The 22857-nt window shown below is 39.9% G+C and overlaps 1 protein-coding gene across 1 annotated transcript in view; it reads right to left on the bottom strand.

Annotated features, from left to right (window-relative positions):
* The window catches only part of cdh2 (cadherin 2, type 1, N-cadherin (neuronal)), a 61310-nt gene that overhangs the window by 12481 nt on the left and 25972 nt on the right, over positions 1–22857 (bottom strand). Inside the window, exons 3-9 of the mRNA XM_026150927.1 lie at positions 10578–10786; positions 6933–7100; positions 5719–5874; positions 2712–2856; positions 2275–2447; positions 1134–1271; positions 465–650 (exon numbers count right to left, since the gene is read on the bottom strand). Coding sequence (XP_026006712.1) covers positions 465–650; positions 1134–1271; positions 2275–2447; positions 2712–2856; positions 5719–5874; positions 6933–7100; positions 10578–10786 — 1175 coding nt within the window. The remainder of the gene's footprint in view (positions 1–464; positions 651–1133; positions 1272–2274; positions 2448–2711; positions 2857–5718; positions 5875–6932; positions 7101–10577; positions 10787–22857) is intronic.

The following is a 22857-nucleotide window of genomic DNA, read 5'->3' as shown; positions in this document are numbered from 1 at the left end:
ATGTGGTCGGAATTAACAAAAAAAAAGGATTTAAATCTTTCATTATATTTTAAAATTTTGATTTTGCACAATATTTGTTAGGAACAAAGCTTTTACAAAATATGAATTGCTGTCACTAAATTAACCTTTGTAAAAAAAAAAAAAAAAAAAAAAGACAAAATCCGAGAGGTGCTGCAATTTATCAGTACTCGTCTACAGATGCTTTACACAAAATTATTTTTCTACTTTCAGATAATTAATCAGGGCGGATTGCTAATGGGTTTTTACAGACAAGAGGTGAGATGACATATGAGGCAACTTTCCTTCTATTAAATCCATGCATCTCCTAATCAAATAAACATGACCCATGTTTTTCATGCCAGACCACATGTCATGTATCATTGCAAACATATATGCATACATATACTATGCATTTCCATGGGATTACAGGCTGTTTGAAGAGCTTTTTCAATAGGAGGCTTTACCTTGACGACTGTTACCAAGCCCTCATTAGTGGTTGGATCAGTGGGCACGGAGAACCTGCCGGTGGGGTCGCCCCCGGTGATTTTGTAGACAGCATTCCAGGCCGGCGTGTTGGGCTGGTCCTTGTCAGTCACTGTCAGGTTAGCCACAATGACATTCACGCGGTTTTCAGGCACCTCGCCGAAAAACTGCATGAATAAACCATGAACACAGAGAGCAGCGAGCTGTTAGTGATACTGCTGTGGCAGCGAAAAATACACTGAGCCTTGTCTCACACGGCACAGCAGGACCGATCTTGGGTAAATAGATATCTAAGGTAACTTATCATGTCGTCATGGTCATCTCATTCCCCGTGCTCCCCCGATAGCACAACAGTAGCATTACAAATTTCAGTGATTCACAGGCACAGCAAGTGCCTCTTTCACTCGGGCAGGCATCCCCTGTACTTGCATGTGTCAACATTTGGAGGGGGATATAACACTTTACGCATGGCTGGTAACTTGTATATCTGTGTATGGCTTCAGAAATGCAGGGCAAGCAGAACTAGGTAAGTGAGCAGAACCGATAGCTGAGTGCATATATCTACATTGGGGTGAAACAGGAGTCCTTGTGGTGCCTCTTTTACGCTAAGATTGCTGTGCTGACATCTCCGATATGAGCTTGTTTCTTACCGTCTCAGCAGTAAACTCTGGCGGGTTGTCGTTAATGTCAGTGACTCTGATGACAGCCGTGGCCGTGTTAGAGAGGCCATACATGGGATTGCCCTCCATGTCACTGGCCTGGATTATCAGTGTGTACTGTGGCACTTTCTAAAGGGAAAGGAAAAAGAGGCTGAATTAGCATCACTCCCAATGGCATCATCAAAAAATCTCTATTTGAAGCTTCATAAAAACAGGATCCATTCTTAAGACTATTGAATTGATTGAGGCTCCCTATTAAGAAGGCAGCACACTGTAAATCAGTATTAATGTGTCCAAATAAAGTGAAACCAAACTGAACAGGCTAGCTTCATAATTATCGTGACTGATGGTGGGTTTTTTATATTAATCTGGTTTATTTCCTGTGAGGTACTCTGAATTTGTTTGTGTGTCTCTGTGTGCGCGTGCGAAAAGTACATCTCTGCTCTGGACAGTATCATGAAGCTAACAAATGACTCCTTTCACATTAAAAACCACTCAGGTGATGGACCAGTTGCTAGGTAATGAGAGTCGGCCAAATTACTTTCATGGTGGCAACTGGCGGACATAAAATGGTGGCCCCCAGGGTGGAAGTGATTGAGCAGCCACCTCAGCCAGATTGCCCTCACTAGAATTGAACCAACTGGCAACTAGCTGTATATATTACTTTATTTATTATGAGATAGATCCCTGCAATTCCAGAGATGGAAAAATAAGATGAAAGTACAGCTCGTAGGCTAGAAAAAAGACAGAAGAAAAAAACAAAGAAAAGAAAAACACAGAGAAGGTGAAAATGAAGAAAGTCCAGTTCTACTTCTCTTTTAATTCTAAATAAGAAATATTCCCGTTGGCTTGTTAGCTCTCAGACAGCCTTGATATATGTTTAAGCAGCTTTGGCATTCCTTTAAAAAGGAATCGAAACATAAACCTCAAATGCACTGATATATCTCCAGAGTAAGAAGATGAAGAACAAGGAATATAACGGATGGCCTTGCTAATGAAGGTGTCACTTAAATGCAGGTGCAGTATGCCTATTAAATCAACCTTCTTAAACACAATTTTTACAGTCAGAGTAAGGTAGTAACAGTATTTGAGCAGATTAAACAAGCACCAAGGAAAGAAAAGTGTCAAATACCTCTCTGTCCAGGCCTGCTGCTACTGTAATGATGCCTCCGGTTTTGTTGTTGATGGTGAACATATTGGAGGTTGGACTCTCGGGATTCTGAGACAAGATCTTGTAACGTAGCATCCCATTGGCTGTTTTGGGGTCATCTTTGTCAACAGCCGTCACTGTCATAACAAATGATCCTAAGGGATAGAAAGAACGAGACAGGGTGTCGATATTTTCACGTCACCGCTCTAATTGGCAATCAAAATACATTAGAAGTTCAGCGAATGCCGCTACGCTGAACACAACCTGAATTATAGCTCTGCTGTAATACATCCTTAATGCTTTTGTTTTCTTATAATACAGCTGATCGCTAGACAAAGTGATAACACAGTGGCCACCCCAGAAATGCCATCAATACTCTTTAATCTGCAAACACAGTGGTAGAGAATACACTTTATTACCTGGCTTGGAACCCTCTGGAACGGTGCCATTCCAGATCTGATGGGTGAACTCGGGTCTGTTGTCATTCATGTCGATCACATTGATCACAATATCAATAGGGTTTTCAACTTGGTTTCCATTCAGGTCTACTGCATGAGCTCTTAGCTGGAGGAAAATACAAACACATCTGTACTATAAGCACTGTTCAAGTAAAGGATGTTCTCATACACATAAACAACATATGGGCTTAAACCACAAAGCACTTACTCAGTCTCACCTATCAAACTTTGTGTTAAAGCCATTACAAGAATTAGTCTTATACCAACTTGTGTGCGGGTTACTGCTCATATACAGTGCCTTGAAAAAGTATTTGGAGTACTTTTCCACGTTTTGCCACGTTACAACAACATATTTTAACAGAGATTATATGTGATAGCCACATAAAGTGTGGCGTGCATTTGTTTTCAGCCTCCTTTACTTGGATAGTCCACCTATGTGTACTTTAACTTCATTATAAATACAGCTGTTCTGTGAAGGCTTCAGAGGTTTGCTAATTCAAATGTATTTATATAGGTCCAAAACAAACATCATGTGCCTCAAAGTGCTTTATCTTTTAAGGTAAAGACCCAACAATAATACAGAGACAACCTTAAAATAACCTCCTATGAACAAACACTTGGCAACAGTGGGAAGGAAAAACTCTCTTTTCCAGGAAGCAGGATCAGAGAGCCATCTGCAAAAGACCAGGCCCTGTTACAGTATAACTAAGGGAGGATTCGGGGTCACCTGATCCAGGCATAACTATAAGCCTTATCTAGAAGGAAAGTTTAAGTCTAATCCTAAAAGTAGAGAGGGTGTCTTTCTATCGAATCCAAACTGGGAGCTGGTTCCACAGAAGAGAGGCCAGAGAGCCTCGGAGAGCATTAGTGAACAAAAAAAAGCATCATGAAAACCAGGAAACATACCAGACATGTCAGCGATAAAGTTGTGGAGAAGTTTAAAGCAGGGTTGTATTATGAAAACATATTTTGGGTTTTCAGTATCTCACAGACCACTTTTCAATCTATCATCTGAAAAAAATTATGAAACATAGTGGTGGCAACATCATCATGTTGTTGGGAAGTTGGCGAGAGATCATGGGAAAGTGGATGGAGCTAAATACTGGGCAATCCTGGAAGGAAACCTGTTTGAGGCTGCAACATTCTTGAGACTGGGCAGAGGTTCACCTTCCAACAGCGACAACGACCCTAAACATACAGCCAGAGCTACAATGAAATGGATTAGGTCCAAGCCTATTCATGCATTAGAATGGCCCATTTGAAGTCCAGACCTAAATCCTATTGAGAATCTGTGGAAAGACTTTAATATTGGTGTTCACAGACACTCAATCTGACTGAGCTAGAGCTATTTTGCAAAGAAGAATGGGCAGAAATTGCAGTCTGTCGATGTGCAAAGCTAGTAGACACAAACCCCGAAAGACTTGCAACTGTAATTGCAGCAAAAGGTTCAAAAAAGTACTGACACAAGTGAGCTGAATACAAACGCACGGGACACTTTTCAGATGTTTCTTTATAAAAAAGATGCATATTTTTCTTCTACTTTACAATTATACCCTTCTTTGTGTCGGTCCATCACATAAAATCCCAATAAAATTCATTTATGTTTGTGGCTGTGACATAACAAAACATGGAGAAATTCAAAGAGTATGAATACTTTTTCAACGCGCTGTAAAGACAGCTATGCATGTATAGCAAAAGATAAAGGACGACTATATTTATTCAAATGAAATGCCACAGCTGTTTCATGGATGTCTCGCGAGACAAATACATTCTGGTTTAACTCATATCATATTTACCATATTCATCATTTATCATAGTTATACTGCTGCCTAACATGGAAGCCCATTTGTTTTATAAGACTAAATCTGATTCACTGCATCTTTTTGTTGTTCAAGTCTATTTTGTCCAACATAATGTATGCTTCATGCCTAACATGGGATTTAAATTCACTCATACATGAGTTGTCATACTTTTATAGCATAAAAGTATAAAAACAAATGATAAATTCAGAGTTATATCTGTGGCAGCAAATATAGTTACTCTATTAGATCCAAGCTCTCTAAACAGATTGACAGATACTACTTCTTAACTCACTGTGATAATTCCCATCAAATGAATGAAGATAAAGTTCACCAACTTGTAATGAAGAAACTCACACGGGTAGAAATGGTATATAAAATGAAGCCAAATCAACTTAACTGACACATTATTACAACAGAACTCTACACACATACACGCACACTGACACTACAAAGGAGAGGATAACTAAAATCTTAATGATTTTGTCGGTTTTCTTTCAGGTGATGTTATGTATCGAGTGCAGCAGCAGAATAGCATCATCTATTATACTAGTCTTTTACCACAAGTTGCTGTGTGATTCTTATACCTGGTGCTTGAATTGCAAAATATTCAGTGGACTTCATGTTACAGTGTCAAGTGCAGACAGCAACATTAATAGAGGAAATTGCAAAAACTACAAAAGAATTACGGACATATAGCTTAAATTGAACAAGCATAGACATCTGTGACTTTGTGACCTTCCAAGGCCAGTTGATTAGACTTTACAAGACGAATATGTCAAAGGCTATGATTTCATTTAAACTACAACCTTTATGATTTTCTACCATATTGCTTTCAAGCACATTATTTAAGTCAAACTTAATGGAATGGAAAAACCACTAATACAGCAGCATCGCAGCTCATTGTGATATATCTAACACACATACAATTTATTCAAAATCCTTGAAATTCTCAGACGGATAAGTCAGATTTCCTGGGAGACCCCCAGTCTTTATGGAATCTGAGATTGTTAAGGCTACACATGACTCTTGAGCACATGCCAATTGGCAGGCACGTACAGCACTACCACAGAACATTTCTCTTTATAATCCAGAATGGAAAAAACCTTTTCAAATCACAAGGAATTATTGAAGAGGGCCTTTGTTTCTAACTATTTTACATGACTCACATGGAAGCTGGAGATGTGCTCCCGATCAAGGGGCTTGTTGACAGACAGCTCTCCGGAAATTGGGTCGATGATGAAGATTCCAGTGGGAGGCTGGTCAGCACCCGGGCCTGTCACGCTGTATCGCAGGGATCGGTTTTTATCATGATCTGATCGGATCTGTTGGTATAAAGATTTGTTAATGATAGGGCACACACACACACACACACCCATATATATATATATATATATATATATATATATATATATATATATATATATATATATATATATATATATATATATATATATATATATATATATATATATATGTGTGTGTGTGTGTGTGTGTGTGTGTGTGTGTGAATGAAACCCACCCAATAATCCCTGAATTGCTAATTATTTCTAGTACTAATCAATGATTTCAACAGCAATCACAATATTGGTTTAAAAATAGGTTGTTATGTGAATACAATAGTACATATAAAATGAGTGTCTACATATACACGTATTGAAATTCTCTCTTGGCTGTCTATCCTGCTTGCCATGTAAGCTGAGACCCCAGCTCCTGCACTCTTGATCCGTTCTGAGCAAACTGAGCTTTTCCTCTTCCTGATATCACCCACTAAAGCCAATAAACATCCCATCAAATATGGCCGGATTAAAAATAAATCATACTTAGAGAATGTACAGTACTTAACACTCTGTAAGAAAGTAAGCTTAATATGCTGAAAGGATCTACTTCTTAGCTGTCTCAAGCTTTCCGTGTCCTCTGTCAGCCACTCACACCTAGCCCTGACTAGAGAATTGGTGTAAATGAATTGGGTTGTGTCTGTCCTTGAGCCATGAAAAAAGGAGTGTAATATCTCAGCAGTCAACCGAAGAGCAATTATGCTCGTGAGCACTTCAGATTTCTCCCTGCTTCTAAATAATGCCAGGTTATACTGGCACCGACTGCTCCCTGAAACAAAAGATAAATAATACAGTGGGGGGAAAAAAAACCTAACCTTTAGCAAAGTGCTGTAAATATGAAGCATTTTGTTCAAGGCACAAATCTCCTGTCTCTGACTCTTTGAGTGAAGGCCCAGGGTAAGGACGAGCCTGCAAGGTTGTCATATAAAGCAAAGGGCTTTTTTTGGTTTGTGTGTGTGTGTGTGTGTGTGTGCGTGCGTGCGTGCGTGCGTGCGTGCGTGCGCGCGCGCGTGCGGACATGCATGTGCTTGTGTGAAGTACATTACCCGGACAAGCTCTTGTGGGAATGGGCCTCGTGAGTTCTCTGGGACATTGATTGGGGGGATGACCCAGTCTCTCTTCATGCGTTTCAGCTGGCTGTCCATGTTTCGTGGTGGAAATGCTATTTCCTTTAAATCCTTGGACATGACTGGAGGGACAGCGCCTTCCTGCACCTGGCAAAAGCAAATGATTTAGTGATCACATGTATGCGGTCAAGTATGAGCACGTACATTTTTAGCCCTGCCAGCGCACGGCTCTGTGGACGGTAAAGCTTGAAGTTTGAATGCCACAGAAGTTTTTCAACAGTCACTTTACATTATGCAGAGACTGTTTGTACAGAGATTCTTGCATTTTAGACTCCTGATGACTTTAGTGACCTGACTCTACCTCAGACACAAGCATCAGGCGGACAACTGTGGTTAGAACAAATGAATTTGATTCAGTTTAGTTTATATAGCAACAAATCACAACAAGAGTCACTTCAAGGTGTTTTATATTGTAAGGTAAAGATACTACAATAACACAGAAAAACAACCAGATAACCCATTATGAACAAGCACTTGGCAACAGTGGGAAGGAAAAACTCTATTTTAACAGGAAGAAACCTCTGGCAGAACCAGGATCTGGGAACTGAAAAGACCAATTAATGCATGCCAGAAAAATGCGGTACATTCCCTTCAGGATATAAAAAAGAGCAAGTGATTCTTACACTTTTGTCAAGATGTTCCTTTGCAATTACATGTATTTATTTTATGGGTTAATAGCATTCATTGGCAAACACTAACATGGTGATTTCAGAATATAAGCATGATAAGGAAACACACTACGAGTTCTGGTTTGCTTTAAATGGCAGACGTCTTCTTATGTCCTGATAAAATACACCCACAGAGATAGAGCAGCTTCCATAATGGATCTGCCATCCTCCCTCGGCTGTAATGAATGAGATTTGAAACAAAGGAGGATGGTACCTGAAAGCCAGACACTAAACACACAGATGGCTCAAATTGCCTATGCTGCTCCAGAGACTGAGGAGACTGAAGTAGTGCCAGAGAAAGTTAAAATAACCTTGAACAAAACAAGGCAGAAAGGAAAACAGAAAAACAATATGCGAAATCCGTCAATGTCAATCTATGATAGCTGGAATTTTAATGGAGCTGCCGTGCCCCTTCAAGTATCTCCCCCACTGTTATTTTTATGTAATTAATTAAATGTTGACCGGTCGTGAGGTAGTCAAGTCCTACAAACTACAAAGTACCCTATGCAAACACAGAAATTAATTACCACTTTCTCACCTTTATAACATGACCCATATCCCACACTCCCCCTCCTCTAACATCTGGGGAGCTGTTGCCGAGCTTCCACTAATCATGTTTGAAATCCGATTATACTGCTTTCACACATTGGAAATGCAGAGAGGCAAGCGGACAGATAGTGAGGGAGCATGCTTCAGAAATATCTATTACCCTATTAAAATGGGTGTGAGTGAGAGCAGTAATTATTTGCAACTTGTGTCTGGAATGATGAATGGCATGGTGGGTTTGTTCTGCCCAACGCAAATCTATCTCTGGTACACTGGAGGTCTGTACCAATCCACACTCCGCGAACCCCTCTTCATCTTCCGACTAGGAGTCTACTTCAGAGTGCAGGAGAGTGTTTGGCTGAGTGATGGCCTGAGTGTTTGTGAGTGTGCGGAAAGGATTTCATATGTGTGTGTTTCCCCTTTTAGGAGAAATTCTTCTTTCGGATACTGAAATGTTTTCTCCTCACGGACTGTGGCGGAGCTCAGGTTCTAATGGAGGTCAAGACAGTGGGCGAGTACACACTCATGTTAATGAGGATATTGTTTTGTTGTCATTGATTAAAATGTTTCCCCAAGGCTGGAGCATTCAGGGCACTAATAAAAAAAAATGTAATCACTGATGTGATTAAGAGATGCGTGATGATTCATGACAATAATTGTGCTAGGGGAAGATAACATAGCCGCTCGTGACCTCGTAAACGTGGAAGATACGGGAAAGTCAATCCCTGATTTCATTACAAGCAAATCAGGCCAAATCCAGCAGCTCTCACCAGATACAGATCAGAGTTCAGATACTGATAATAAAGTTAATCATTTGTATACACATGTATCGACCACGTGAGATTCGGATTTAGCAATGCAGAAACTGCGAAAAGTCTATTTTTACCTGATTATTTAAAAAAATATATATTTACCTGTGACCACCCAACAACAGTGAGTAATGGTATCATTAAAATCACATATACCTGCAGGAGTCCCTATAGTAAATGACTGTCAGTGGCTAACGATGGTGTTTTGAAAAGCCCACTAAGTTTAATTTCGACCAAGCAGACCACTATGCCTGCAGCACTGATAGTAACTACACAGAACTGTCAGTATTAATTCTAGAAACACACAAAATAACTATTGACTTTTTATCCGTGTTGCTAAACATTTAAAAATGAATACTTCTGGGAGTTTATTTAAGTCCAGTACTGGAATTGAAATTAAAAGAACATTGGTCTTTTGAAAAGAGTTTTGCTTTTCAGAAAATTCAGAAGAGTCTCCAGAAGGCCAATGAAAGTTTTTACTGACTACTTGATTTTAATGAGTACTTACAACAACATCACTGGCTGAAATACAACCCCAAACCATGACAGAAGCTCCACCAGGTTTCACAGATTCCTTTAGATATTCACCTTCCTCTGTATATACTGTCTGAATTTAAATTCCTTTCTCTATACGACCTGTTACCATTGATTTTCAGTCTGGTTCTTGTGTAATTTTGCATAGCTCAGCCTTTTCTCCCAGTTTCCATTCCTTAAGAGTCTATTCTTGATAGGCACCAATAGGCAAGCAGCTAGATAACCCGAAGGACCCGATGTGTCTCTCAGATACTGTGTCAGATGGATTTTTTACCATCCTTAAGGGCATGACTTACAGATGCTGTTCATCTGCTGTAGATAGCGTTTAGACCTACTACTGTTACGTTTGTCCTCCACTTGTCCAGAAGGAAAACATCTGGCTCTTTGGGAAAAAAATATGAGGAGTCACTCAAGTCTTTTATATATTACTGTATATGTCTGCACTGTAAGCAGATATTTCCTAATTGAGTACTTTTTTTTGGAAAATTCCTTTGATCTCCTCCCAACCACAATGTTGACGTAAGAGCACATGGTCATTCAGACTAATTGCAGATGACTGCACAGCACATCCAGAGGAACAGTTAGAGCGGTACACTACAGCTCAGGCAGATGCTCCCCATCTTCCAAAGCACTAAAAGAGGTGTGGCCCCCTTTTGCATGATAAGGCAATAACCTCACAATCACAAGGCATGCTCAGTGAAATCAACTTTATGGGGAGCTATTCGGCATCTGCTCTTGCTACCCACTGACCGTGTTGAGTGTATGTTTGTGCTCCTAGTAAATTGACACATTAACTTTTAATTAGCAAGCATCCATCCAGTCTTTGGGAACACCTGCTACAATTTAGGGAAGTAGTCAACTGTGAATGTGAAGTGCACCTAATAAGTGTAAGTTATTTGATGCAAGGGGAGAATTGACCATTCAACCTTTCTTTATGGCACTAAACATCAATCAGACACTCAACAAACAAGTTAAAAATGTTATAAAAAGGGTTGAGGTGTATTCACCTGCTGCCTGGGCACCAGCGTGACTTGGGCCACCCATTGCTGCTGAGTGGCGGCGTCACTCGCCGTGATCAGCAAAGGTGACACAGGGAGTGTGGAGCGCTGAAGAGTCCTGGCAGCATAGAGGACTCCGTTGGCCTCTATCCGAAAGTCAGATGGGTTGCTGCATTCAAACTGCATCAGACCACCACGGCCACAGCTGACAAACCTCACTGCAAGAGACAGAGACAAATAGATTTGAGTTCAAAATTAGTTTAACTGTAAAACCCCAGAAAATAAAGAAGAAAGAGCTAGGGATATAGACAAAGGAGAAGGAAGACAGGCAGCCAGACAGAAGGTCCACAAAGGTTTTCTGATTCTCCTTCTCATACTCATACATTATTCACTTCAAGCTGTGCCCCAAAGGTATTGCTCAAAACAGGTGCAGCGGAGGAGAAAGATGGAAGGAGGAGGAAAAAATAACTAAAGAAAAAGAGAGGAAGAGTGCCCCTCAAGGGCTATTAATGAAAAGCCCCAAAACCCACAACAATACATTAACAGTGAGATGTATAAATTAGACTAGTCTACATGTTTCCCCGTGTTTAAGAAACTACGAGGCAAGTGCATAAACATGGTTTATTCTGCTAGTTAAATGCTATTTTCTTTCCAGCTAAAGCCATTCCATGCTGCGTTGTCCCCGATGACACACATGGAAGCCTTCTGTGGGGGACTGCAATCCTCGGAAGACAGGTGCGTGTGTTCGTGTGGGCATGTGTGCGAGCGTGTATGAGTATTTATTTTATAGGCGAGTTCACAAAAAACACACCGAGGCGTCAGACAGGTGGACTTTCGAGTCCCACAGGTGCCTCAGTGGCAGTGGTACAACATCGGTTCATGTTACAAGTGAGTGACAGTCCAGCACAACCTATGTAGCTCTTGCAGGTGCGTGCACAAGCCCATACACACAAACATACAGACATACTTCGACACTTAAGAACATCTTTGTGTGATTTCTTTGTGTATGGGTATGTTTCCCCGTTAACCCACCCCACACCCCAAACATCCCACCCCCACCCCATACTTGAAAAACAGATATATCATTTCTATGGCCGCTCTGCTGATGCTGCTTTGAATTATTAAAGCAGATGTGGAATAACTTAACAAAACCCTTGCAGGTGGGTGCCTAATCTTCCTTTGTGCCGCTTCCCTGGGGACTTGCTCATGTCTTCAGAGCATCATCTGCTCTTGGAGAGCATTGAGTTCCTCTGGGTTTTGAGGATGCAGCAGACTTGCTTAAGGTCTACTGGAAATCCCCACAAGCACACCACATCTTGCAACTATTAAATCTCTTGGTGATGACAGAAGCGAGAAGAAAAGAGAAAGAGAGAGAATTAATCAATGAGGTTGCCCGAGGAAAGTTTGAAAATTGGCATGCAGTGGAATCACATATTCATTCTTCAAAATAGGAAGAGAACATCTTTTGCAAGGACCATGCTCTGCATTCCATTACAAGCTTTTCATATCCAACAGTTCAAATAATAAAGATAAAAGTGACACCACCTTTCTTCCATACTGGAATATACTCTCTATTGACCTTCCCCCTTCTGGTTCAATTACCCATGACCATTTGTTTTCTTCTTGCTGACATCAGATAAATGACCTTCTCCCTCTGAAGGTTTTACCTTAAAGACAGGTACACGCAAACTCAGAGCCTTCAGGCTATCATGATCCAGCCCAAGTCAGCAGCTACTCAGAGGCAGAATACAGAGTAAGAGGCTGTCAAAGTCAAAAGAATCAAAACGCTTCACACTGCGTAAGGTAGGTAGTCTCACACTGCTCTGACTGAAGTGAATTAAGAAATATATAATCCTTTTCTGCAAATGTTCGTAGATTTGATCAAATTAGCTGGTTATTTTGTTGATTAGATAATGACCTGCAATTGCAGGAACAGAGAGGCTAGTGCTTGGTTGATTATTGAAACAAACCCTCCAACATTTTTATCCACCTCTGCATTCTTTCAGCTGTACTAACTAACCATTTCCTCCCCTCCTCATTGTACTGAGTGACACTTCATTCAGGTTTTTGTCAATAAATAGGAATGACATACAAACAATGGTATGTCTAACCATAAAAGGCAATTAATAGACAACAAATGTCTATCTAGCCCAACTGGCTTCTCTCCCGCCCCCCAAAAAATACCTGACATTCATGGCCCCACTTACATATAAATACATCTAGGTGTTGCTCGCTCTCTCAGTTTGGAGGTTCATACCATATATTGCCTCCTATTTTCCATGTTCTGTCTTACTGGCACTTTTAACAATGAGTCTTTTGTAAATGTGTGCAGACATGCACTTGACAGCAGCATTTCCCCCGTGAGTTTTTTTAAGCCCAGGCCTCTTCTTGAGATGAGCTACAGCTCCTTAACATTGCCTGAAATTTGGCCATCAGGACACCTCTGAGAGGCCCTTCAACAGTCAGGCCCCACAGCAATTGCTACAAAAACTCCCAGCAGGCACAACCATTTCCAATGATAATGAATGTGAATGTCCTGCATGTGTCTATTCATTTATCAGGCTTGCTCTGGTGGCTTATAAAACCAGAGAAATGTGTAGTGTGGCACTGCTGCTTATCTATAGCTAGGTGTGTTGGCTCCCTAAGGTACAGGGTGAAAAGAGGTCTTGGTTGCCACGCCCTAACACACATGTCATCGTGGGCACAACGATGAAGGCTGGAATTGGGCAGAAATGCCGATACAGCATGGGAGGAGGGGGGTGACTGTGGATTGGGGTTAAAAAAGATGGGGGAGCACAAGAGAGAGAGAGAGCTGGGGAAACAGGCATGTCAGCAGAAAGGCCTCTCTGACTAATGCCCTTCACCGGGGCCCAAAATTACCTCCAACTCAATGATCCCATTCACAGCTTAGATGCCATCCCCCCTCTTGCCTGACAACACAAAAACCCCGACTAACCTCTCCATAGTGCAAGAGTGCCTCTCTATTGTCTGATGAGTCACGTGACAACTCCAACTCAGACAGACACAAATAGTTGGAGAGAGAAGGGGTGGGGGTGCGGGGGGGTGCACCGAGAGATGCACTTAATTTCAAACATACAATGTGAAGGCTGTGATTTCACGGAAGCAAAGAATATGTTCCACAATCTCATCTTTTGTGCCTGCCTGCCAAATGCATCGGCTGCAAGCGAGCAGGCTGAAAGTCCCTCCTAATGCGCTATAAATGTGACGCGACTGAAACTTCTCGTGTGAGATCATATCAATATGCCATCATTCATTTTATGGGAAGTGAGGTCACTGACAGTTGAGAAATACTCAGCGTAGGTGTTGCATACTGAGGTAAATGCCTCTCTGACCCAGCACTGGTAAATCTGCACCTCTGACAAAATGCATTCCTCACTAATGAATGTGACCACGTTTAGTACAGTGGCCTGCACTGGCAAGGAGACAATGCGATATGAAGCAGAGGCTTCCACTGAATGTGCCGTGAGAGACATCCATGCCAGCACCACTGTTTATAAGATCCCGTTAAGCCCCCACTGAAGCTCGCACTCTTGTACTTCAATTCAAACTGCTGTGATATTAAATTCTAAATTGTTGCAAGATTTTTTCTAATGCTATTACTCTGAAAGTGTATACTACACCTTCAAAGCTGGTAAGTAAACAAACACCACTGTGCAACTTAATACAGCTGTTTTCATATACTGAGCTCATTTGTTATTTTCGAGCCCTCCTATCGATATCTATATCTCTAGCAACATATATGTTTTATAAATTATGCCAAATGATGGCTATTTTGGATTTCTGTACTCAAAAGTACAGAAATGATTGCATCATGCAATATTAAATTCTCATAAAACAACAACTCACTCATTATATTAAAAGCTAAATATTGATTCATTTAAAAGGCACATAGAGGCCCATGGTATGTTTGTGTTTTTTCCCCCTTTCTTTCAAAAATAGGATATTCTTCAGAGAAACCAACATGTAGCTCAAGCTTGGATCTGGGAATGATGATACTGCCTTTTGCCAGACTAAGCCCTTGAAGGCGTTTTACTAATGCATTGCACTTCAAACGCTCAAAAGCATTCCATGCATTTATAGCTAGGCCTAAAATATGTAAGGGATTTGCATGAAAAATATTGCAGTGTTTATTCTCCGTTCAGTGTCTCCAGCAATTAGGGAAACTAAAGAGGAATTGCATCAGAGCATAAACACATTTAACAAGCATCTGGCTCATTTTCCGAGCTTGATTGCAGTGACCATTCCCCTAGTATTTGGTTTATGCATATGGTTGGAGATCATTTTTTTTCTCCCTAAAATTGCCACTTCAATTAGGGAATTATGAAGAGGCTCTCAAAAACCACACTGATACTACCTTCCCTTATCACATACACATACATATTAGTGTACACACTGACTGGGGAAGACAATATACAACGCAGGCATGCCTAATCGTTCACACTGGGGTTTTTAAGCTCTCTTGATCTAGCAATCTGGCCCTTAGGAGATGGAAACAAATTTAATTTGTTTTGATGTTCTTTCCTTCTTCTTCTTGTTTTTTTTTTAACTTGCATTAATATCACATTTGTACATTTGGTCATTTTTTCTCTAGGGTACAGCAAATCCCATTTATAAACTACTGTACTCAAAGACAAATTACAATGCAAGCAAACTACCCACCAGGACAAGAATCATCTCCCTTTTCTCCAGGAGTCTCAACACTTCTCCATAGTCCTGTAGGATACAGTGGTTATATTCCAGCAATGAGCCACAGGGAAACTACCCCTCTCCACTGGCTGCCCAATGCGAACACATCAACTGCATGCTTGGTACATACCCGCTGGGCTCTGACTAGGCTAAAATGCTAATCAAACGCAACCAACCACTTCCTAAAATGATCTTATTCCAGAAGAGAAAAAAGGTGGTTATTTCAAAAGAAAAATGTATGATAGTAGGTCTCTTTTGAATAAGCAATAATTAGCCTTTGAAGATGAGTAATCTCACTGGGTTAGTAGTGAAAGAGGGCAAGCAAAGGAACATCACAATTATGTCCAGGCCTTTGTTGGTAAATGAAACGATCCTGTGTTTTCCAGTACAATGACAGCCGAGCATTGTGTGGATTACCGTGTCAGTGAAACGAAGAACTGATAAGGCTAAGCTGCATCTTTCTGCAGTTATCAGTGCATAGCTACTGGGGTTTTGTCCTGCGAGTTATTGAGACAAGCAGCTTGATACTCAGCCTTTAGTATGCCATCACGCTGACCACATTACTAACGTGTCAATTACGCTTACTCATCACAATCCTTCTGAGGAAAGCTCTGTGACCCTAATGCAAATGCCCGGAGGTAAAGCTGATTGCATTGTTGTTGCATTAATAAGTCGAAAAATAAAACAACTAAAATTAGAATGGTTCTATAAAAAAAACAAAAAAACAAAAAAAACAAAAAACATAGTTCATAGTTTCCTTCATCTTCAGCACCAAAGAACTATAACTGACACTGAAAAAGTAAACTTATAATTACTGCACACTATGATAAGGCTAAATGTTAGATACACGACCACATATTAAGAACACAGACTTCTATCTCTTAAACAAACGTCTACAATGCAGAGCCTCTCATTTAAACCAAAGTTCAGCGAAATGGGTTGTTTAAGTTTTCAATTCATGTCTGTAATAACTAACCTTTGACCTTATTGTCATTCTTGAGTCATCACCACAACTTACTTCTCCTTATAGGTACTAGCAATAGTCATTTTTTTCAATCAACAAAGGCTTTGATGACGAAGAACAGAGGATAGAAAAAGGAAGAGGGGTTAAAAAAATTAATATAAAAGGATAAACAATTTGGTCGAGGTTGACTGAGACACTGAGAAACGTTTTTGGAAATCAGATTGTGAGTAATAAGCCTAATACGCCATTTTAGGTGTTCACATGCATTAGCTTTTATTGTTTCTCTATTACAGAGGTCATTCTCTTGTGACCATACACTGCAGTAATACACAATCTAACAAATGCTCCACTGCACTCTGCATCTATCACTACTACGCCAATGTGTTGCTACGGCGCTGCTGCGTCGCATGCTTTTTCAGCTGAACAGAAAATTAATGGATCCCTGAGGCTCTGGTTGGGTGAGATATAACCATAAATATTAAACATCAGATATTGATTGCTTTCATTTATGTATCTGCTGCTATGAACTACGCAAGAACTTCAAATAAATCTTTAGGTGAGATAACTATCCGTTTTATTATTTTCACTTTTTTAGATTTCTTTAGATTTTGACAGACACAATTAAGATACTGTACTATTAAACCTATTAGTGAATAAGCTAAAAGAGCGAGTGGTATACAGCTTTAATTTGGTGGTTAATATTCAAAAGAGAAAAGTATAAAAGTAATGCAGTCTATTACTGAATCAGCTTATCACTATGAGCCCCGTGTCTCGGGTTTCAAGCTGAGCTGTTATTTTCTGAAGAGGCTGATCACGAGGGCCAGGCACTAAAACTGCCTTAGTACAGCCTGTAATGTGACATTATTAGGGTCTTTTGATCTCAAAGGCACAGACTCAAAGCTATTTAATTCTTCCCCTTGATCATTCATGTCAAAACACCATCATAAAAATCAAAGAGACAAAAAAATGTAGTAGTGGCCAGTGATGAGATAACCTCTGCTGGCATGTTCAGGCTTCAGGTCTTTGAAAGATTGTTTTAATCATACCAACAAATTGGTTCCTGTCACCATTTGTTTCTGAGAGACGAAACAAAGAAATTAGCCGCAATGTTAAAACCACTGACGGGAGACAACGGCGGCCATCGTCTCGTCACAATGCAGTTTGTGAAATAAGAAATAAGAATCCGATAAGTAAGACGTCTTCGCATACACACTTAGTTGTGCAGTGAGTTAAAAAGCTAGAAAGGACTTTTACTCGGAGACAACAAACCACACTGTTAATTAAAACTTTGATTTGGACTGGACCGAGGTTGTGCAAATGAATGTTCAAGACAAGGCTATTTCCCAGCAGATTGACTGCAATTTTGATAATATTACCAGTTGTTTATTAGAATGTGATTAACTTCTGACAAATTGCCTAACCTCTCTATGTCAAGTAATGACATGGAGTTCATTTAATATAGAAAATCAGTGGACCTCGATGCTGAGACGCCTGCTTTTCAGACACTGCATGCATACTTATAGATTAATAATACTGTGTTTTAATATAGTTTTATAGGTGGCGATGCACAACCAACATGAATGTCTACCCTTTTAGACGTGCGCACCATTCAGTTATTTTAAACGGAATATGTGACCTTTGACTTCTGAACGAGCTAGATCCCACTCGGCATTGTTGCCACATTGATAATATTCACCAATATTAACTTTGTGCTAGGGATGGGCGATATGGCCTAAAATCCATATCGCGATATAATTTGAAGCATGTGCGGTAACGATATATATCACGATATATTCTTTTCTTCTGTATAACGTATTTTCCACACTAAAAATCCTTTAATTTTCTCAAAAATCGAGAGTGTGCCTTATGTATGAATTCTGGTTGTGCTTACTGACCTCAAACCGATTTTGGCGTGCAGAAATCTGTTAAAAATTGTTTTAGTACAACTTTGGTAAGCTGCACAGCTTGATGGATTGTCAGAGATTACAGCTGCCGTAGTGAGGAGCTTTGCAGAGTAATCTGGGTCCAAAACTCCGTCAGATTAAGGTCCCAAAGTCAAACGAACACTAAGAGTTAAAAACGGTCTAAATTCTTTCATCTTTAATTAAATCATCAGCGTTGCTGCTTTATCGGGTGTAACAATTAAGCTTTACATCCATGCATCCATGAAAACAGAATTTATTAAATTTAATGGAGTTAGAAGTTAACAGGAAGTTAGCTCGCTAGTTTCCACCTAAACATGACATACCATGTTCTGACTGAGAGATTTTTGAAACTAATTAAAACGTACAGCTCTGCTACCACTTCCAACATAAATGAAGACAGAAAACTAAACAGCAGTAGCGTTTGCAGGGTTACTGAAGTTGGACTACCTGGTATATAATGTTGTGCTACATGATTGCTAGCGACACAGATGAACGTCAACTTTTTTTCCCCACTGGATAAAAGTTAACGTGATGGATTCTGGTGGTTAGAGACAAATGCAATCGCATAGCAGGATGCTATACACGGGCCAAACTTTAGTCAGGAGAACAACTGAGATTATTCATCCACAATACGATGTTAGTTATTAATATACTGCAACAACATGGGAATAGAACAGCTGCGAGAGAATTCAACATTAATGAATCAATGTTACGGAAGTGGAGGAAGGGCAGTTCTCGGCTTTGCCCATATTTCAAAAGTGCTTCATCTCTTTGCTATGACTGTCGCCTGCCATAATTTGCAGATGATAATGGTTTTAGCCGCTGCGATGCTTTCGACCAAAACAGGCGCAGCTTGATGACATCATCAGCATGCGCTATCGCGATAGAGCGATATAGTCAAAATCTCTATCGTTGGCCAAATTTATATCGTTTCTATCGTATATCGTTTATATGGCCCACCCCTACTTTGTGCCATTGATGATAAATGAAAAGTTTAAAAACTAAAGACAAGATGGAAGAAACACCCTTCATGTTATGAGTGCTAATGTTGCACCAGAACCAAGAAGGCACTCTGGAACTTCTCTGATAGCAATGCACATTCGGAAAGCTGCATATAATCCGAGTCTGAATCCAAGGTAACTACAAATAACTAGATATAACAGATAGTGAAACGCTTGTGTTTTGTGTGTCTGACAGAAAAAAGAAAGATATATCAGAATATTGGCTTTTTAAAACACCAAACATTAGTATCGGCCTTAAAACTCTTATCCTGGCAAAGCCAATGCTAGTCATTTTTATGTGAAAGCTCCAATGCAAGTCTTTCTAGATTGAAGTATCAATTCTATGGTAAGAAAATATGATATTGCACATATGTGACAGTTCTCTCTGTCCCAGGTATGTCTAAGTGCATATTAACATGAAAATGACCAATGCCTGTGTGATGACAGGAGCGTGGTGAAGCAATCTTACGTTTCCCGTGTCTGCAAAGAGCCTAACAAAATGGAATGAATAATACTTCGATTCAGAAGCACTACTTCCCATCTGTTTGTTGACTCATAATTGCACATTTACAAGTGAGTGGAAGTCAAGCAGACTTTTAAAGTGGGTGGAATAAAAAAAACAACAACATCCTGTATACTGGAAAACAACAGTAGAAAAATGTACAAGGCATAATAGGGAAGCCAGGTTTATTTCTGTGTGCACCATACATACAAAGGAATTTGATTTCTTTCACCTTCTTTCAGCTTTTTTTTCCTGGATGTGTTTTCGTGCTTGACTAATCTCAAGCACAAATGGCATCCTAAAGTCGACCCGATGTTTCTTTTTTTAGCTTTGCTTTTTGTGTAAGGACAGAATAGGACATTTAGGGGTTTTTTGGAGTGCAGGGAGATCAAATGTCTCCCAAGCGTTTGCAGAAATGCCCATTATAGCTTCAACTTATGCTGAGAGCTAATCCACCATGATCAACTCCAGTTCAAGGACTGCATCTGAATATAAAGTACATATCTTTATTTTAACAATTTTCTCAGCAATGATGACTCAATATTAATCAACAAAAAAGTGATAGCTAATACAAAAAAAAGGCTGCATTTTTTTTTTTTTTTTTTTACAACGTCTCTGCCTTCACGGGGAATAAAGCCTGTGCCTACTTTGCATAGCTCTGTTGTCAATCAAACCCATGCAAATGACTAGTTCAGGTAAAGACTGTTACAGTCCACTGCATCCAATTACAAACCTAACCACACACACACAAACATGTCATTTTTGTTCACTTTTTTGATTTTTCTTCTTAAGATTCACACCAAAAAAAAAGTATGCTTACACATGCTCACATATACTGTTTCCCTTTATCCATGTGCATGCTCACAACAGTCCAGCGCAGCAAGTTGGGGGATTTTATACAACAGAGAGTGCCTGTAAATGGATGGATGTGATTTACTTACCTGCAGAATATCATGTAAAATAAAAGCTGTTGGGGGAAAAAAATGCGTGGGGATATGGGACCAGTTCCGGGGCCATTATGTCACGTATAGCACAGTCACAAGTTCATGCTGAGCTTTCGAGAACAAAGCTAATGGAATTCCTGCTTCTCTGCCTTTGCTGTGAAGAAGTCAGGGCACAGGGAGAAACAAGGAGAATGCATGTGAATCTGCTTTGGCTGGGAAACAAAGCAGCAGACAAAGGAAGATGAGGCTGACAGCTTCTGGAGTAGACTATTGTATTGTAAGATCGAGGCTGCTTCTGCATCTCTCTCGAAGAAAGAAAGATGAATTACTGAGTCATCCACACAGGAAAGAAAATACGTATGCATCAATATAAACTGTAAAAAAAATATGCATTAATCAGCTGAAATGTTGCTATAGGGATGGAATGTGGATTTTTACATTTCAAAGCAAAAATATTAGAGTAGGAGAAAAGGAGCTGAGAGAAAAAAAATAATCACTCTGCCAAAAAGGCCACAAGGACATTTAAATGCTTCCCTTTCAACCTAAACAAAGCAAATGAGTCATCGTGGTAGGCAGACCATTACAGTCACAGCTACCAACCATTATCCTCATTTTACTCACTTGCCCTATGCCACACACCATGAGACACTTGGAAATCTCTCTCTCCCTCGCTCTCCGAAACCCTTTCACGTGAACAAAAACAAAGCAACGTGATTTTGAAAATCTCGGCACTGTGGAGTTAGCGTGCATCTTCTGAAACGCTGGGTAGAAGAGACAACGTAAAAACAAAAATTAACCATCAAAACAATGACAGGAAGAGAAAAAAAATCCTGTAAGGACCGAAATTCTTCAATGACAGGGATTACTGCCACTGCCAATATACAGAGTGTGCACGTTTGCAATTGGTACATTTGAATCAATACGTGTCAAATTCTGCTTGAAACACAATTAGCCCGTGTTTAAAGAAAAAGACGGAAAATACACAGAAGGAAGATTAAAGGTAAGTCCAATGTTCCCCTCAAAAGCTTGCACGTCAACACATGACAGCTTGTTATTTGCTGCACCAGTCGAAGAAAGCAAACAGCGAGGAAACCATGCATTTGTATGAATTTACAAACAGTGTCTTAGTGTGTCAACTGAGCTTATCCTTTGCACTGTTTCTTTTGGTTCCTGGGGATATCAAGCCACAACTGAGATGGTGAATGCGTGCAACTTCTTTTGACCTGACTGAACCTTCGCACCCCCACACTCAGTTTGAGCTCAAAGAGATCAGCTAAGTGGAATGGAGTGGAGTGTGGGGGTGGTTGGGTGCTGTTATTCTACGGCTGCATCAGCCACAAGCCTTTACTGCGAGGCAATTAACATCCATCTCAAATCTTTATCTCAAAGCTGAATTTAAGTTTATTTGAGTTAGAATATAGAGGATGAAAATAAAAAACTTGAATCAAACACACACTTAGATCAAAGCGGATAAAAAAGGTGCAGGAAGAAGAAAATCTTAGAAACCTGTCCTTTGTGCGAACAAGGAGTTTAAAATAAGGCAATTTACAAGAGCAAAATGACTGTGTGGATGCAAATATACATTTGGGCATTAACAAACATGCACAAAAACAAGCAGGTGACAGCATAATTCATACACTGACAAGATCAAAAACAGAAGAGAAGCAAAAAAAAAAAGCACGACAACCTTAAAATGAGCTGCCGAACTGGCCATTTTCTACAAATCCCGAAAGACACAGATCATCTGACTCATACTGTGCAACAAGCTTTTTATTGGCGATTCCACAGTTTCATTACATCAGTGGAAATACACCTCTGTTTTAAAGTAGTCTGCCAAAAGTTTACTTTAAAATGAACTTCTCTGTGGAGAAACAGTTTCTTGGCGTGATCTCTTGAACTGATTTTGTGTATTAGTCTAAGTGTCGTTTTCTGTAATGCTGTAATTGTTTTAAATGGATATTAAAAAGATTAAAGAAAAATATGTGGCGATCGTGCAGATATTTAACTTTTTCTAATATAGCAATTTTTTTTAAATTGTTGATTTTTAAAATATGATTTGCAAGCAAACCGCCCAAGCAATGCTGCCACCAGTTGTTTGTCTCATTTAAGTAGAAAGTCGGTATGTTGCGCGCAAGCGGTTTGGGTAGAATTCAGAATTTATTGAATTTTTTTTTTTTTTTTTTGGTCTTTATTGCAGACGTTTAGCCTCTGTCGCTCAATGTGGCACCAATTTGTAAAAGAGACAC

The sequence above is a fragment of the Astatotilapia calliptera genome, chromosome 18 (assembly GCF_900246225.1).
Source record: "Astatotilapia calliptera chromosome 18, fAstCal1.2, whole genome shotgun sequence".
Classification (NCBI taxonomy): domain Eukaryota; kingdom Metazoa; phylum Chordata; class Actinopteri; order Cichliformes; family Cichlidae; genus Astatotilapia; species Astatotilapia calliptera.
This window is presented reverse-complemented; position numbering and strand designations above follow the sequence as displayed.